The sequence below is a fragment of the Hirundo rustica genome, chromosome 6 (assembly GCF_015227805.2).
Source record: "Hirundo rustica isolate bHirRus1 chromosome 6, bHirRus1.pri.v3, whole genome shotgun sequence".
NCBI classification, from domain to species: Eukaryota; Metazoa; Chordata; class Aves; order Passeriformes; family Hirundinidae; genus Hirundo; species Hirundo rustica.
This window is the reverse complement of record NC_053455.1, coordinates 59,795,770-59,813,952: the sequence shown is the minus strand read 5'-3', so window position 1 is coordinate 59,813,952 and position 18,183 is coordinate 59,795,770. Positions and strand designations below refer to the sequence as shown.

Here is an 18,183-nt window from a genome sequence, read left to right as displayed (position 1 = left end):
TGTTTTTTCTCTGTCACAATAGAGAGGAGACCATAAACCAAATGCCAGGAAAAATAACACAGATGAGCGCATTCACAACCAACCCTGAAGGGTAAGAGTGAAAGGGGACCTGACTCAGCATGATCAGATATGAATGTGCTGAGTTTTCTGAAAGTTTTCCAGGCTTGAGAAGAGTTCTCCAGAGAGTTTTCCAGGCTCAAGAAATACTCTGAAATACACGACCTTGGAAGAACACCGGCCCCAATTTTGCCATCTAGTGGAAACCCTTTAGCCTTAAAAATGGAACCTGAACATTGTGGAACAGCCACAGGGTGGCAGTCAGATATCATAAGGGCAGGAGGACATCCCAGAGGATCAGAAGAGAAGGATCAGGTCATGAGAGAGCCTTGGCAAAGGCGTGGAGTGACAGGACAAAGGGGAATGGCTTCAAACTGAAAAAAGGGAGGTTTAGATGGGATATTGGGAAGAATTCTTCCCTGTGAGGGTGGTGAGGCCCTGGCACAGGCTGCCCAGAGAAGCTGTGGCTGTCCCTGGATCCCTGGAAGTGTCCAAGCCTGGGCTGGACTGGGCTTGGAGAAAAAACCTGGGATAGTGGAAGGTGTCCCTTCCCATGACAGGGAGAAAAGGATATTGTTCCTGAAGATGTCAGAAGTTCCTAAGGCTTTGAAGATTATCCAGTTAAGTGGAATATCATTGGACAAAAGAGGTGGCTTCAACTTGGAATAAATGACTTTTTCCAAATCAGGAAGGAACATCTTCAGCAGTGGAGCAACTGGGATTATAAGAATGTCAGGGTGATGTTCATACAGTTAAGGGTGATAGGGCAGCTGAAAGAGGAAAACACTGTGGTTTTCCCCTTCCCGACACTCACTCATTTGGACTTGTTAATGGTGCAGATTTGCAGTCCTTGCCCAACTTGGGGATGTGTTTGCATCCATGATCCCAAATTCCTGAAGAGTGGAATGGTGTTCTTTATGGAATTCTCCCCGCTTTTAGAAAAGCAGGGGAAATCAAGCTGGCTGTAGATCTGCACAGGATGGATGATGAGTGCAGCTGAGCCGCTCTTAAACTGGAGGATTTGCTGCTTCCCAAGATACTTTTGTAAGGAACATAAAGAGATTTCCTAACAGGTCAGGTGTAGAGGGCAAGTGCAGCAATGCAACACTGCTCAATGGGTGGGAAAGGAAGAGGATTACACCAAAAGAGGTTTCTCTGGGATTTGCATCTGCTGCAGGGACTGGTATTAAACGTTCAGAAAATGGGGAGAAATTCCATCAAGGATAGTTTTGAAACAGCAGCAAGAAATGATACACCCATGATAGCTTATATGAAATGCTGGTTATGATGGTGCCCCTTAGGCAAAATTTCCAAAGGTCTGACTGGTCCATAGTAATCTCCCTTGGCTTTGCTCACAAGAGCCAGCTTGGCTTTTTGATTTTTGCAGCTCATCATGTAGGCTCTTGTCAGTTTGGTGATGTTTTTTGTGAGAGAATAAAATTGTCAGCGTTCCCTGAGCCAAGTAAAAGAAGAGGCAGTGACTTGATCATAACATGAGAAGTTTTAGAGCAGAGAATATTTCAATCTGTCAGTAATAAAGAAATATTCAGCAGCTGAAGTGTGGATCAATACCAGTTCAAGATACAGTGTAAGTGCAAATCAGCACCAAGGTTAATTAGCCCAATTAGCAGGAGCAGTGCTAGATTGTCCTCTAAGGGTAATATAAAAATTCAAGAATAACTCAATTTTATAGGTGATAATTCCTTGTATAATGTTTGCTTTGACTCAGGAAGAGATCAGGGCAGGCCTGTGGGCAGTATTATCCGAATTAGGTCACCTCCTGCATAATAGACCTCTTCAGATGAGCACTTGCCCAGCACTTAGCTACAGACCAAGATGGAATGATAACTTCTTCTGGCAAGAAGAGATGTCAATGTTCTAACAAGTGAGCCTGAATTCCTTTCCAGGATCATCTCCCAGTCGGTTAGGAAAAAGAAACAAGGTGAGGTAAGAAATGCTGGGTGTTGCCCAAGTAAAATAAAAGGTGAGTGGAGATGCTGCAATGAGCTCAGGCTTTGACATTTTCTTTGTTTTGTTCCCTCTTCTCCCCTCATCCAAGAGGAGGACCAGAAACATGTGAGACTAGAAAGCCAAAGGTATCTCTGTCTTCAGCAAATATCCCAAAGTTACCAGAATAAAGGAGGAAGTGTAAAATTATGGGACTTAGATCCCTAGCAAAGAGGGGAGAAACAAACTCATGAGAGCTTTTTTGAGGGATGAGCGACAACCTGTGAGGCAGACTGGGGATAGAAAGAGCAGTGAAAAGGTCATGGAACTAAAAGTAGGAGTTGCTGCTTGTAGCAGCTCTAGCAATGTAGCGATTGAAGCGTCAAAGAAAAACTAAATTTGCAAAAAAAGTAGCAAAATATGAAAACGATGAGTGGTGCCCTTGCTGGGGATGTAGAAGCTGCAGGCCGAGGGACATCTCTGAGGCAAAATGTTTACATTGCCCTAAGAATATACCCCAAAATATGTGGCTGAGGAAGGGCAGAGGCAGGTGGTGAAGGCCAGGGAAGGAATTATGGCCAAATATTGGCTGTGCCGTGTTTATTGCCGAGGTTGGAAGGCCCAAGGCCCACGGGCAGGCCGGATGGGGGAAGGTGCTCTGCGTGTAGGCCATGGAGCCACCGTGGGTGTTTTAATCCTGGATTAGGCCACTTTGTTACTAATTAGGGTTGCACAAACCACCTGTTAAAACAAACTTCGCAGCACGGGCACCTTTTGTGGAATTTTTCTTCCGTGGATGCCCAATTTCAGGCAGCCAGAGCATTTGGAAGTTTGTAAGCAGTGGGAGCCCTGCGCTGGGCACAGAAAATGGGACAAAAAATTCTGCCTGGTCTGAAAAAAAACAACCCAAACATGCGACAGGGAGAGAACAAAATGTGTTTGTTACAGGCATTTAACAGTTTTGTCTTGGATCACTGTGTGTCTTATTCTTTGTAACAATATAGAGCACTTGGGAGAGGAGAATTACAGAATTTATAACTTTAGATCAGCTTAATTTAGATCTTAAAGCCACGGAAGGGCCCCTGGGATTCTGATTTTCACAAAGCTGAAGGGTGCAAAGGGTTTATTTCCTAGGAATTGCAAAAAAAAAAATTATATGTGTTTTAATGCAGTTTATTGTTCTGTGGGGAGATTTAGATGAGAAGGTTCACAGGGCTTATTACAGAGACTAATTTTAGCCCTCATTCTAATTAACACCTTGGGGGTTTATTGTTTACTCATAAAATGAAATCAAAAACTGGGAGGGAAAGCGTGGCTTTTCACAGGTGGTGGGTTTTTTTGGTTTTTTTCCCCCTCTTTTGCTAAGGGTGTGAAGATTATTTTCACAGAGAGAAAAAAACCCCAAACAAAACAAAACCAAAAACCCCTGTGCTAATTTACTGTTGATATCTGGACTAAGTGATGAAACACAAATAATAAAAATTTAAAATATCTGGGCAAATGAAACCCCTCAAGGCAGGGTCTCCATTGCAAATTTGATTCTTGTCTGTTAAAAAACCCCTTGGTTTTGCTTTAGGTTTCTCTTTCCATTTCAGGGGACATGGTATTCCTGAGAAGGAATCTGAGATGCAGGGTGGTGTTTCATTAACCCAGAATATACTAAAAAAGGGAAAACCTGGTCCTTTTCTCCTCATGACTGACATGGTGCCTTTTAATGGTTTTATCAAAAGCAGTAAATTACTGGATTCTTTTTTCCTTTCCAAAACAAAATTTTGCCAACTGCAAAAGCTTTTGTTGCTTGAAAAGGTTGCAAAGGTCGTTCTGAATGCAGCTTTTTTTCCCTGAATTATGGATTCCCCATTAAGTTTTGTGCGGGAGATAAAATAACTTTAATTATTTCTATTTCCCGGCTGTGTTTGGGAAGAGGCACATCGTAGTCACAGAAGAGGGAGTCTTGAAGGAGAGTCCATGAAATCCAGGAAGAAAAACAAGACTCTGTGCACAGGAATGTGTGTGCTGACTGTGGATGGATGCAGGTAATTTCCTCAGAGCCACTGTAGGGCAGAGCATTCCTGAACCCTCCACAAAGGGCTCGGTATCCTGGGAGCTCCATTCCAGAGTCCCGTGAGGACAAACTCTTCAAAGGAAAGTTATGTTATATAAATTAGGTGGTACCCACCTGCTGATGCAGGGACATTTCAGATCATCTCTGCTTTGATCAAAAATGCTGTTCCATGGCTCCACAGCAGCCAGGACAGGGCAGAGACTCAGCTCTGCTTCCAGAGGGAAGTGTAGGTGTACTTGTAGATGCTTATCCAAGGTCACACTTTTCCAGCTTTCTCCACTGTTGACAGCTAATTCTGGAGACCTGTTCAACCCACAACTGTCTGTCATCTATCTAACAACTCCGGTGAGACTCTACACTTTGTAAAGCAGAGGTTCTCCACCCAGTTTTGCCCAGGGGCCACACTTGGGAGGTGTTCCCACTTGAAAGGCTCCATGAAAACCCTGTAAAATGTGAGACAATATTACTCAGAACCTAAAGATCCTCTCCGGAAAATATTTTCTTAAAAACAAGATCACAGGATCATTAAGGCTGGAAAAACCTCTAAGATCATCAACCACTTCCAAATGCTCTGGGGTATCTCAGTACCAGCTTTATTTCTGGATCATTTACCTCCAGTGGATTAAATGTGAGCTGCGAACATCTACGTGACAGAGGATGAAAGGGCTGAGGCAGCAGCAGCCAGCTGAGCAGTCAGGTGGTGTCCTGCTGGAAATCTGGGAAACTGTGTCAAGTGCCTGTGCAAGGAGCCTCTGAGTCACCAGAGCAGGGCTGTGGAGTAGCTCTGTGCACGTGTACCAGCTCCCAGGAACGTAGGACACGTATTTTCGGCAGGTGTGTGGGCAGTGGTTGCAGAACACCAAGTGTGGTGGAAATTCACTTAAACGGGTTTCTCAATAGTTTTAAGCGAGCAGCACTCTGCTTTTCGCTGTCTGAGCTTTTCCATGTGCCTCTGGAATCTATTTGGTGAGACCTGGATAATACAGATAGGGACAGCTTCTGCTTTCACTTGGGGGAGGGATTTTAATTTAACGGAGTATCAGTGGGCGTGACATGGCCCATCTGATGCTAAATAAATTCAGACAATAAATATTTATACACACTGTTAATACAGAGGACAATCATCTTAGAGCTCCCAAACTTAATTCCAGCAGTCTGGTGGATGCTGGCACCCACAGTGTTAACAGTGAAAGTCACAGCTACTGACTGTGGGTATTGACAGAGACATCCCATATTTGTTCGCTCCAATATGCTCCTGGCTCTTTATTCTGCATCTCCTCACAGACCGAAACCAAACCCCAAATTTTTGTCTTCTCCTTTTCGAGTAGCTGCTACATGTACAAGTCTGAATATAGGGCCATGGGAAGGGTTTTTTGTACTTTCAGCCAGCTATGGAGCAACTTGATATTTTCACATGTGCACAAAACCCTATATCTGCAGGAAATTGCGCAAACTGTTGCATATTTTATTGCCACCACCTCAAGTACTGAATATTGATTTAGGTAAGACTCTGCACATATACATAGAACATGAGCACATCATTAGCGTGGACACTCTCAGCTTTTATGTAGAGCAAGATAAAGAGTTACAAAACACAAGTAAAAATTATTCCTCCCATTCTTTTATCACTGTCTTCTGATGAATACCAGCAGTCACTCTTCTCCTTTACTTTGGGTGGTTCACCAATTGCCACATGTTAGGCACTTTTAAATGGCAGTTTGGGGCTTGACTGATTAATTTGCAAGATGCTACATGATTTGAAGAATTAGAATTGCATAATTTGGAGTTCTGTGACAGCCAGAGAGCTGCCCACTCTGTGCTTGGGGGAAAGGGAAAACGCCTCACTCTGCTGAGGTGCCTTGGTCAAGAAAGTAGTTTGGCTTTTTTTATCTATCTTTATCTTCCTTTATCTTTCTGTCCTCCCTGCTAAAGTCTGCAGCTTCAGCTGAGTGTTTTCAGTCCTTCTCAGAACTGGGAGGTCCCTCAACAACCAGTTTTCTTGGAATCCCAGTGTGTGAATTGTCTGGGAAACTCATTGCCATGAGAGATAGTTGACACCTGAAGCTGGTCAGGCTTCAGGCAGGGACTGGGCATCACTGCAGGCCACATCTGGGGTTCTAGACCTAAGAAATTCAGAAACATAAATAGAAGGTTTAGGGTGAGGGGGAAAATTCAGGGATTAATTCAGTATTGCATTACAGAGGGGGTGTGATGGAAATATCCCATCTGTACCACCCCAGGCTGTGCCACATCTGCCTGCTGCTTGTACCTTCCACAAAAGCACCCAAGGCTTGGAATTTCAGATTAAAAAAAAACCCAACCAGCATTAAGACACTGCTAGATCTCAGGTAGGGCAGTATTTAATTTATATGGCTTAAATTTTTCTGTAAAATTGATGTGGGTTCTCAGGAAACTTGGCATTGCCTTGTCTCTGCATTTTATTACAGCTGAGAACTCTTTACCTCTTTATTGCACAGCAGACCTCCATAATATCAGAGATGCTTAGACTTGATTTTTGCAGGAGTAGTGGTTAAGTAAATTATGTCAACATTGCATTTAAGCGTTGATTTCTGAATCTACAGTCAAACTTGGTGTTAACAGTTATTGCTATTATTATTGTTGTTGTTATTATTATTATTACTATTACTGCTATTACCACAAAATATTTTAATGCTATAGACTCATGAATTAATTACTTGAACAATTAGGTGCTGGCTTGGCTCAAGGACATACAGGAATCTCTGAGACCAACTGTATGCAAAGTATTATTAATATAGGAGCCAAATTAACTGGAAATAAATGTGTTCTTTCTTTACTCTGACCTGATGGTATTTTAATGAATTATTTAGTTAAGAAAGACACATTAATTTAGCATGCCAGGGTCAACACAGAAAGTTTCAAAGACCAAGGACAACCTGAAGGTCTTGGGTGGTGATGAGGCTATTTAGAGGAAACAGGTGGTCTTCCCAAATTTCTGTCTTTATTCCTGTTTGTGTTCAGCGGAGCAGTCACTCCTTGCAAAGGCAGCTCAGAAAGGACAAGAAGGAGCAGGGATTTTCCTCATGGGTGTGTCCAAGCGTCTGGAAGAGGAGGGAACTCGGGAAGGGTGCGTTTGGGCAAGGAGAGCCAACCAGCCCTTGGAAGCGCAGGGAGTGGCTTGGAGTGGGGCTGTATAACGGGCAGGCCAGGATGGGCCACCCTCAGCCTGGACACGGAGCTGGCACCGGAGAATTCCGGCACGGATGGCTCCGCAGACTGGCCCCAGTGAGAAGGGGACGGCATCCATTCCAGCCTTTCCACAGCTTTTCACTTGGGAAGAGATCAGGATCCGCAACGGCCGCGGACAAGGCCAGGAGCAGTGGCTGGTGATTGACAGGAAAGTTTATGATGTCAGCGAGTTTTCCAAGAGACATCCCGGGGGCAGCCGGGTTATCAGCCACTATGCTGGGCAGGATGCCACGGTAAGAGATGGGAAAGCAGTGGGGGAAGGTGGTTCTGGTGCCAGGGAAGGAGGACGTGGTGGGGAATCCTGTCTGGTGGTGGTTGTTGCTGTGCTAGTTCAGAGAGCAGACTGAGAAAGCAGCGTGATGCTTGTGGGCTGCAGGAAGGACATAAGAAAAAGTCCGACAGATATATCTGAACACAGATCTTCCAGGGATTCCTGCAAAAATCTTTGATCTAGAGGATTTATCTAAAATCGTTGGGTGCTCGTTGGCAGGAATAGTAAATTCTAAGCAGATCTCCCAGACTATGCTGAAAGGAGACACTGAATTTCTGAACGGGCAGAATTCTGAGCATTGGAAACATGGGCATAAGCTTGTGATGTGAGAGATTTAATTCTTGTCAAGACAAGACTTTCTGACTTGAAGAAAGTTGCTTAGCCTGTCTTAATTCCTCATGTTTCAGCGTGTGGGATGGGATAGCCCAAAATGGACCAGATCAGTTACTTTTCACATTTCATCCCTTGCACTCTGCTTGAAACTGGGGCAGAAAAATACCTGGTGATCTCAGAGGAAGAAAAAGGAGAGGTTTGAGTTTTGTTTGGTTTCTCCCAAGTTCACTGACCTTCAGAGCATAGGCCAGCCCAGAGATCCTGGTGCCATCTCCCGCACTTTCTGCCACTGGACTTTTACAGAAGGAGTCAAGGAATGCAGACTGCATGGGATGATTTGTCCCCAAGCTATGTCCTCCCACCTCCTGCAAGGACCTGCAATTTACATCATTGCATTTATAGACACCCAGGGGCTTTAACCGCAGTGAATGTGTTTAAAAAATGACCTTTGATCTTATTTGCTTTTATTGTTGCAATAATTACAATCTGATTTTACTTGATCTTAAAGGTATTTTCAAACCTTTAAGATCAAGTAATGATTTAGATAAACTATATCCCTTTGAAGACAGGATCACAACCAGTAGCCAAAATCCTGGGTTCAGTGTGGATTTCTGTGGCATCCTAACAATACTTTCTGTCTTGTCCTTGCTAATCCTAATCATTCTTTTTGCTTTTAAAGTCCTGCTTTTTCATACATTCTGAGAAATCCACATAGAAAAGCAGGACTGGAAGGTGTCTCAAAAAATTACTGGTGCAGGGCTTTACCTAAAACCAGGATCCAGGATTTTTTTTTCCTCAACAGCTCTTGACTACTCTAGAGCTCACAGTAACATATGCATAGTGAGAAATTTACTCGTCTGTGGGGATTATTTTGAAAATACAAGGAAAGACCATTGCAGAACATTTAATTGATGTCAAATGTTGTGAGCTATGTGCGTTGTAGGTGATAGTTCTTAAAGTTAGTAAGATGCTAATCAGGGCCTAAGACCAGCGAGGAGAGAGAATTGGCAAGACTGAGAGGCTTTCAGTGATAAGAATCTGTGATACTGATCTCCTGGATAGGAGTTTCTGCTTAAAAGGATTCTCGTTCCTGTTTCCAAACTGCAGTATACATACTTATGGATTAAATCAGAATTCCTGGCAAAATGGAGGAATGTAAAAATGTATAAAGACCTGGGGGATGAGGGGCACAAAATCACAATGGAAAGATTTCCCCTGTCCTCTGGGTCTGGACAGAGTTTTTCATTTGTCACTGTGACAAAGGGTCACTAGATGTCTATAGAAGAGTTCAAATGTCAAAAAAATCACCATGTTCTGACTTTTTCTGCACTAAAATTCTCAGAGGGACTGTCTTCAGCCAAGAGGTTCCAAGGAGGTCCTCTGTCCTCTTCCAGGGATTTGATCCTAACCAAACCTGTGCAGAATATTTGGGTTGTGCTCATCCCTGCTGATTTTCAGAGCCAAAATCATACTGTTCAAAATGAGGATTTTGAGCTCTGTCTGGAAGAAAATCCTTTCTTCTGGAAAATTCACTGAGAACACCAGCTGAAGAAGAGTTTTGATTTGTCTGGAGTCTCATCCTTTATTCTATTTCTTATATTTGTTTTGAAACTAGGATTTGAAATGGTTCTTGGACAAGCACTTTTCTGTCATTAAGTGTTCCCACTTCTCCAAAACATCAACCAGTCTGGAAATTTGGAGGGAACTGTAAGGGACACCCAATTTGTGCTGCTGAACATGAGGCTTCAGCATCTATTTTGTATGGCCTCAGTGTTACACAGACAGGATTTCAAAGCCTCTTCCCAAGCATGGCAAAGACACAGACACACCTCATTCCCTGCTCCTGGGTCCCATCCATAGGGTAGGGCTGCTGGCTGGAGCCTTCTAGGGACAGATTGTGCTGAAACAAGCAGATGAAAGAACAGGTTTCCCTCTGCGAAGGGTTTTCCATCAAACCCTTTCATGTTTATTACCAGCCTCACCCAGGGGCATTTATGAGACCTGGGCTCTTGAAACACCTCCAGCTTCCTTGGTCCAAGCTCCAGTTGATGGGAAAGAGTGACAGGAGAGACAAAAATGGACAAGGGGAGCAGGATTTTGTGTTATAATCCAGACCTGGCAAGCGAGAGGCTCAGCTCTGGTGTTGGGCCACGTGCCCTCTCTCACTCCTTCCCTTTGTGTTCCTCAGGATGCCTTTGTGGCATTTCACAACGACAAGTCCCTGGTGAAAAAGTACCTGAAATCTCTGCTGATTGGGGAGCTGGCGCCAGATCAACCCAGCTTTGAGTCTAATAAAAAGGTGAGCGCCCTAGATTCCAGCGGTGGGAATGGCTCGGGGTTCAGCACGGGAGGAGAAGGAAAACAGGAGAGGAAGCAGAAATCGCCTCTGAGGGAGCACGCCTGGTGCTGTGGGTGATGGGAGGTGGTGATGGGAGGCATGGAAACATGACTGTCCCAGCATCACTAAATCCACCCCTGGGAGCAAGGAATGAGCGCCAGAGCCCCAAATCCTGTTCGGCTCTCCTTGCTGGGATGTCTCAGAATCAAAGCAAAGTCTGTTGACTTCATGCTTGTTTTGGCACTGACTCCCTATTGACAGAACTTCTCCTCCAACTTCCGTGGCTGTTTTGGGATTCCTGGCTCTGCTCTATGACGTTTTCAAGGTAAATAGTGCATTAATATTCACTTTATCCACAGAAATCCCTTTTCTTTACCCACAGAAATCCCTCTTGGAGGATTTTCGCGAGCTGCGCTGCACCATTGAGAAGATGGGACTTCTGAGGCCCAATTATTTCTTCTTCTTCCTGATTTTCCTTCACCTCCTGGTGCTGGAGGCTGCATCCTGGCTCGTGCTCTGGTACTTTGGCATATCCCTGGTGCCTTTCGTGGCTGGCATGGTGTTATTCACCACTGCCCAGGTAAACTGCTGACGGGTGCCCAATGCTGCAGATGCCCTCAGCTCTTCCCGGTGGACAGGATAAATGGAATGTCTCAGGCATTGCCTCTCCTTAGAGCCCATTATCTGGCTGAAGATGACAAGCACGTTCTACGTCACCCTTTTTGTTGCCTGCAGCAGATCTCGTTTTGCTGACAGGCTGCTCCCTGGGGATGGTGGGGTTCTTGTGGAACTGGCTCTTTCACAAGACGGGATGAACTGATCTAATCACTTAACACAACAAAAAGAAGGAATATTTCATTCTCACTTGCACTTTTGTCTCTCTGTTTCTCCTGTCAGATGGCTCTGGTGGTTTTTGGGTCCTTTATGAGTCCCCACTGAATAGTTTTCTGGTGGATTAATAAATTCAGCCATATAAGCAAAGGATCCATTTCAGGGTGGGTGTAGGGAAGGAGGGAATAGGGATTTGTGGCACTTAGATGCGAAAAATTGAAGGGTGTGGCAGAGGGAGGGAAACAAGATTTTCTTATTAATACTGAATGCTTATGTTTGCTCAGATCCCCCTGGAGCAGGTGCAAATGAGCTAATTTATTTAATTAATCTGTTTTATTTGCCTAATATCTGCTAAGGCAGATATCCCTCGAAGAGCAGTCTTGCATTTCCATGGAAATATGGAATGCAGTGAAGCCATAGACTTGGAAAACTTTCCACTTCCTAGCTGTATACTTGGAAATTAATTATTTGTGATGGCAGCAACAGAATTCTGTGCTGTGACAGTGAAGTTAATTGCAGTGATGCTTCGCTGCTTTCCCGATATTCTAAATGAAACTAATATCTGGAATTGAGCAGCTCTAGTGGACAGTGGCCTGGATGGAAGTTCCCAGCCCTGTGATCATCTCTTCCACACATCAGGAAGGATGAAACTCACGCTATGAAGTTACAGAGACTCACAAGGCAAATTATTGCAATAAATCAGTTCTCTTTCCTCAGTGATCCCTTTCTCTCGCAGATCCAAATGGGCTGGTTCCAGCACGATCTCGGGCACTGCTCTGTCTTCAGGAAGCCCAGGTGGAATCACCTCCTGCAGATCGTGGTGATAAACGTGCTGAAGGTAGCGGTGGGAATGTTCTCTGGGGCTAATGGGGACTAAGCAATGGATGGGAGTGTGCCTAAACCCAGGCAAGGTCGCCTGTGAGGGAATTGCAATCAATAGAGATGTGATCCTTGATACTGCTCTGGTTCCAATCCCCGGTGTTGCCCTTTTCCCCACGCAGGGGCTGCCTGCCAGCTGGTGGAACCACCTGCACAACCAGCACCACGCCAAGCCCAACTGCTTCCGCAAGGACCCCGACCTCAACATGCACCCTCTGCTCTTCAGCCTGGGAAAGACCCTCTCCGTGGAGGTCTGGAAAAGCAGATTTAATGTCAGAAAGCTAGAGTGTGATATGTACCTAGTGTGTCACAGTAACAACCCAGACTGTGCCTTGAAACCAAGTGGCTTTTAAGGTCTCTTCCGACCCAGACTCTTCTATTTATTCTATTCTATTTATGATAATTCCCAAAGCATTCCAAGATCTGAGAGTCTCGTGTTATCGCAATGCTGGGGCACCCACTCCTGAGAAGCAGAGGCTTAAAAGCAGTGCTTAAGTAAGGGCAAGCACCTTGAAGGCAGCTCCAGGGGTGAGTCAGCCCACTTGCATTAGAGTATTAGTGAGTCAGATGTTCCCTCTGGATCCTCCTGGCTGCCGGAGCTGTTCGGCACCCAAATCCTTCAGGGCGGGCGGAGCTGCCACTCACCGAACGCAAGCGCAGATTTCCTAACCCTGGATTTTATGGCTTTCATAAAAAGAGAAACTATGAATAGATCCTCCCTGCTTCCATTATAGTTTCTGATAGCATCAGGATAGGCAAGGGCTCGTTTACCTTTTCTCTTGCTTGTAATTCCTTTTAATCATGGGGTGATGAAACGGCCTCATTGCGAGATACACCAGCCTCTTAAAAAAGTGCTCCTCTCTGTTTTACCTGCTGAAGAAACTCTCCAAGGCACGTGGAAAATTCCAGCTCTGCTGTCCCAGAAAGATTCCTGAAATGGGAGATACAAAATGCTTATTGATAGAAAACCATTGGCTCCAGCTGGGAAGGATTTTGTCAGGAATTTTGGGAAAGATGTCTCATGTAGGAGCATGAGCATCCAGAGCAGGCTGGCTGTGCTCCAGTGGGTTTGGTGGAGTGAAAATGTAGGAAATCAGTTCTCATACCTTCCTGCTTTTTAGCAGGATCAGAGTTAGGCACACTCGGGGTAGGCAAAGTGGATTTCAGGGGTTTTGTTATCCAGTTTATTTTTTGCTTTAGTGTTGATCCAGGGCAGACTGGAGCTCTGGAAGTAGTTTGCTTCAGCTCCTTATTATTTTGTCTTTTGAAGAATTGTATTCACAAAAGTTTGGGGTGATGTTAAGAAACTTTTTGTGCAATTGGTGAAAAATTACAAGGTGAAGAAATAAACTTAATTGTGTTTTTCGTAAATATTTCATTATCTTTTTATTTTTCAGCTTGGAAAGCAGAAGAAGAAGTTCATGCCTTACAATTACCAGCACAAGTATTTCATCTGTGAGTATCCCCTAAAACCATGAGTGCATCTCCTCCCCCACAAAAGAAGGGTTTTTAAAGATATTCCCATTGAAGTGAGAGCTCCAGGGAGCTTCCTTCATGTTCAGGAAGGTCCCCATGAGGAGGAATTGCCCCTTCAGTCTCTGTCTGGGTTATGAGATGCAGATGGGGGTGTATCAAACAGAGGGAAGAAAGGGATGGGGAAGAAATGGAGATGTGAGATGAGAAGAAAAGAGGAAGAGATCATGTGGATGCATGGAGGTTAATATGAGTGTAAGACAGCAATTTTTCTTCCACTGGAAAGAAAAATCATTTTTATGATGCAGTGAAATTACAAATGTCTCTCTCTTTCTGTTCTGTCCTTCAGTGCTGGCCCCACTTGCCCTTGTACCCTTCTTCCAGCTGTCAATATTCTACTTTGCAATCAAGAGGAAAAAGTGGTTGGTAAGCACTGCTTCCCTGTTTGGAAAACTCAAAAAATGTCACTGTATTCATGTTCAACTCCTACTGGCCAGGAGATTGGGGGGTAAGAGAGAAAAAAGGATAGAAAAGGCTGATTCTAGGCTTGCTGCAGCAAGATAAAATTGTTCAGAATTGTTTTAGCCTTTTAGCAGATAAATAAGTTACCAGGAAATTCCCAGACCCAGAGTGTGGTAGCAGGGCTGTTGTCTGCAGTTACCAATGGTTAAGTGGGAATATTTCAGGCACACACCTTGGTGCAGAATGGAGCTTACTCCTGATAATCCAGAAATTTGTGTATCAGAATATTTTTTTAAGCTGCAATTCAAGTAAAAGGGAGAGGATGGAGTGGAGGCATTTACTCAACAAAGGCTGATTTTCATCCTGATTTGTTGGGGGGGGTTTTGTTTGTTTTGTTTTTGGGGTTTTTTTACAGGACCTGATGTTGGTTGTGGCTTTCAACATCCGAGTGTGCCTCATGTACATTCCTTTAATGGGATTTAAAAGCTTCATGGTATACTACTGGCTGTCCAGGTAACTCAGAGCACACCCAGAGCCCCCATAATTAATATTTGTGACCAATATTGAACTTCAAAAGAAATAAATGAAAACTAGAACTGCCATTTTCTCAGAATTAAATAGCCCAGAATAAAGTTTCAAGTCAGCAGGGTGGTGCCTGCTCAGGGACACCTGCAGCTACAACTTGAGTGATTCTTAAACTCCAAAAGTGCTTTTTTTACTTGAGAAGAGACTTAGCCAAGTGTTTTAGTGTTAAATTTGGATGGGACTAGAGATATGACAAGAGTTTCTGTGTTTATCTGCCCAGGTATTTTGAGAGTACCTGGTTTATTTGGGTGTCCCAGATGAATCACATCCCAATGGACATTGATTATGACAAGAACAAAGACTGGGTGTCTACTCAGGTGAGAAGCTCCTTTCTTCTGGAATACTGGGCCTTCTGGTCTAAATTATAGAACAAAGACCATGTTGTTATTCTCTTAGACTTACTGCTAATGAGGTTTGCCCTTCCGTTCTTTAAATAAACATTTCTGTGATATTCAAACCATTTAAAATTTTAGTTGAAAAACAGGAAATCTAGATTTTAAAAATCCTGTTTTTTCACTGAAAAGCCTTGACATATTTTTCACAACCCTTTCCTCTCCCTGTTATAGAAAAGTACTGGTGGTATAACAGCCAATCTCCTTTTCAGGCCAGCTAAAGGGAAGCAAAGTGAGATACCTTTATTTTTACCCTACAGGCTGCAGGTTTACTACAGATCAGATAAATCTGAGAAAACTGCCTGATAAAAATGAATATGTAAATAGAGCTTTGCTCACATTTATCCTGCCTCCAGCAGTATAATCCCACATAGTGGGTCTGCAGCAGTTTCCTGTTTTACCAAGGATAAAAAAACTCAGCCCGGCTAGTCTAGACTGTGGTGAATTCCTCAGGGCAATGATGGCTGTAATCCCTGATTTTGCCTTGATTTTTATGCTAGATAAGGGTGGGCAGTGGTTGCTGGGGATTCAATTGTTTGACTTGAAGGAAAATAAAATCTAAATCATCTGGGGGTTTTGGGTTTTTTCCCTCCCAGCTCCATGCAACCTGCAACGTGAACCAGTCTGTGTTCAATGACTGGTTCACTGGGCACCTGAACTTCCAAATCGAGCACCAGTGAGTATCATCCTGGGGGAAAAAATGGGAATAATCTGGGGCAGGGGAGTATTTTGAGCAGGGAGAAAGCCAAGCCTTGCAATAACTGTCCCTCATCCCATCCTGCAGCCTATTCCCCACAATGCCTCGGCACAACTACTGGAAAGTGGCTCCCCTGGTGAAAAGCCTCTGTGACAAGCACGGCATCGAGTACAAAAGCAAGACTTTGGTGACAGCCTTTGTAGATATTTTGCAGTAAGTATCACTTAAAAAGATGATTTTGCTCTGCAGTGGCAGGTAAGAGACACCCAGGCAGCCATTTCAGATCAATGTCCATGGAGAGATGAAACCTAGAGTTTATTTAGACTTTTCTGAAGTTTTAAAGTCTCAAAGCTTGTTTTTCTCTTCCCCAAATCCTCTCAGCTCATTGCCAGCAGTCAGACTTTGAAATTTAAAATCCATTTCTTTCCTTTTATTTCTTTAACTACAGCTGGCTTCCAACAAAGTTGAACTCTGTCTCCTCCTAAGTGATTTTTTCCCTTCTGCTCCTACAGTTCCCTGAAGGATTCTGGGGAGCACTGGCTGGAAGCATATCTGCATGGATAGGAACTGGCAACGTTCCAAGGGAATCCCTTCACCACAAAACTGCTGCCGAGAGCCAGAACACACCATCCCTTTGCGTGTCCTCAGGAGCTGGGCAAATTTCAGTAAGAACGAAATGGGAAAGTGGCCTCAAGATACATTTTTACCTTGTTCCCCACCACAAACCTCTGTTTTTTCCTGCTCTCAATCTCAGAATTTGGAGATGGGCTTTTAAACTTGGGGAGAAGTAGCTTTTGAATCAGCTTGATCAGTTCAACTTTATTGGAAGAGCCACCTCCTTGCTTATGGACGAAAGGATATTCTTCTCCAAGTCATAGAATCCTGGAATGGTTTGGGTTGGAAGGGACCTTAAAGATCATCTTGCTCCACCCCCTGCCAAGAGCAGGGACAACTTCCAACTGACCAGATTGCTCCAAGCCCTGTCCAGCCTGGCCTTGAACAATTCCAGGGACGGGACATCCACAGCTTCCCTGGGAAACCTGCTCCAGTACAGCCTCACAATAAAGAATTTCTTCCTAACATCCAATCTACACACACCCTCAGTCAGTTCAAAACCATTGTCCCTCATCCTGTCCCTACAAGTCCTGATAAAAACTCTCCATCTTCCTCACAAGCCTCTTTCAGTATTAAGGTCTCTTTTGTGTTCTTGGCTCAGTGGATAGGTGAAAAAATGCAGGAAAAGTGCAGGAAAAATGCAGGAAGTCAGGAGACACTAGGCACGGGGAAATTTTTAAGGGATTTTCTAGAACAGATCAAATAATTTGCAAAGAACAAGGTGGCCTCTGGGGCATGTCCCCATCACTTTTGGTCACCTTGCTGTGAGCGTGAAGGGTTGTAAGAGGTTTCTGTTCCTTGGTTGCATGGGCAGGCGGATCAGCTGGGGGCTGCTTCCTCCTGCAGCAGCCAGTGTGAGCACAGCTTGTATGGCATGTGGTGTCCATAGCATAATTACATGTCTGGGTTTGAACTGAGTGCTGACTCTGCCGTCAGATTGCATCTCTGGTGTAGACCAGCTTTGAATCAGGCTAAGAAGACAAAGCACTGAGGCATAGGTCCAGATTTCAAGGGTATTTAGGGTACTCTTGCTTTTTATATATATGTTACATGTTATCTAAAAGTTTGCCTCTTGGTGGTTTAGTACAATTAGTTTTACAAGAGAATCATGAATAAAGTTCTTGATTGTGATTTTTAGATTGAAGTCAAAGCCTCTTTTAGAAGGAGCTCTGATTTATCTTGCTGATTTTGAAAAACAATTATGATTCAGTGACGTTTCCTAATGCCACTTACAGCAAATATATTCCATTACGGCACTGGCAGAACTCATGTGGTACTGTACTCACCTCACTGACAGCAAGTAAGCATTCCCAAATCCAGGGCTGGTTATAATGGTGATATCCATAATTATTTGCAAAACTGAAACACTATATAATTATTTAAGGGATAATACATCATTAAGATGAACGCAGGGATTTCATGGTACTACATAAAGACAATTTAAAATTGCTGTCCTGCTGAAGGTAATATAAACATTAAGGATTCCTCCTTTTTTTTTACCAGTGAGACTTGAAAGCTGTGCTGATCCTGTGTCCCAGTAAAATCAATACAAGGCTGAATGGAAAGGGTTGTTTGTGGTGTCAATCTCATAAATTAAACTGATCATTTGTAATGTTTAATTAGAATTCTGCGTATTTGAATGTCATTATTTATTGATTCTTTTTTCAATCTGGTTTTAATTAAAACATTTCTGTCTCTATTTGTCGCAACAGGCTGCTCTGTGTCAATAATAATTTCTTTATCTTTTTAATAAAGGTTATTAAGAGTGGAGCTGGTTTACCTTGGTCAGATTCTGTCGTGGTTTACAAATGCCAAGGGGTCAGGTGTGAACTGTAATATTCCCTGAAAGACAATATTTGCCATCTGGAATACCTGGAAGAGAAGGAAATTAGGGAGATGCTTTGCAGAATCCTTCTGGAGTTTTCTCTTTCTGCAGGAGTTTGTGCTGAGATGCTGCTGGAAGTGGTTTCCTTTATCCAGGTAGAGCAGAATCTCTTTTGTACCTTTTTG

At 43.7% G+C, this 18,183-nt stretch overlaps 1 protein-coding gene across 1 annotated transcript; it reads left to right on the top strand.

The window, feature by feature from the left end:
• The first annotated feature begins 3 nt into the window (after positions 1–3).
• On the top strand, positions 4–17,847 carry LOC120753741 (acyl-CoA (8-3)-desaturase-like). The gene is made up of 12 exons (XM_040066421.2): positions 4–4,040; positions 10,090–10,200; positions 10,622–10,819; positions 11,807–11,908; positions 12,072–12,200; positions 13,347–13,404; positions 13,772–13,848; positions 14,300–14,397; positions 14,690–14,786; positions 15,458–15,537; positions 15,646–15,771; positions 16,071–17,847. The coding sequence occupies exons 1-12, from the start codon at positions 4,035–4,037 to the stop codon at positions 16,120–16,122; spliced, it is 1,134 nt and encodes a 377-aa protein (XP_039922355.1). The 5' UTR covers positions 4–4,034; the 3' UTR covers positions 16,123–17,847.
• Positions 17,848–18,183: the final 336 nt, after the last annotated feature.

What these genes read in the sequence shown, in the direction of transcription:
- LOC120753741 (XM_040066421.2), top strand. An exon ending in GTATACTACTGGCTGTCCAG is followed by an intron (nt 14,398 to 14,689) that starts GTAACTCAGAGC and finishes TTATCTGCCCAG; the next exon opens with GTATTTTGAGAGTACCTGGT. An exon ending in GCCTTTGTAGATATTTTGCA is followed by an intron (nt 15,772 to 16,070) that starts GTAAGTATCACT and finishes CTGCTCCTACAG; the next exon opens with TTCCCTGAAGGATTCTGGGG.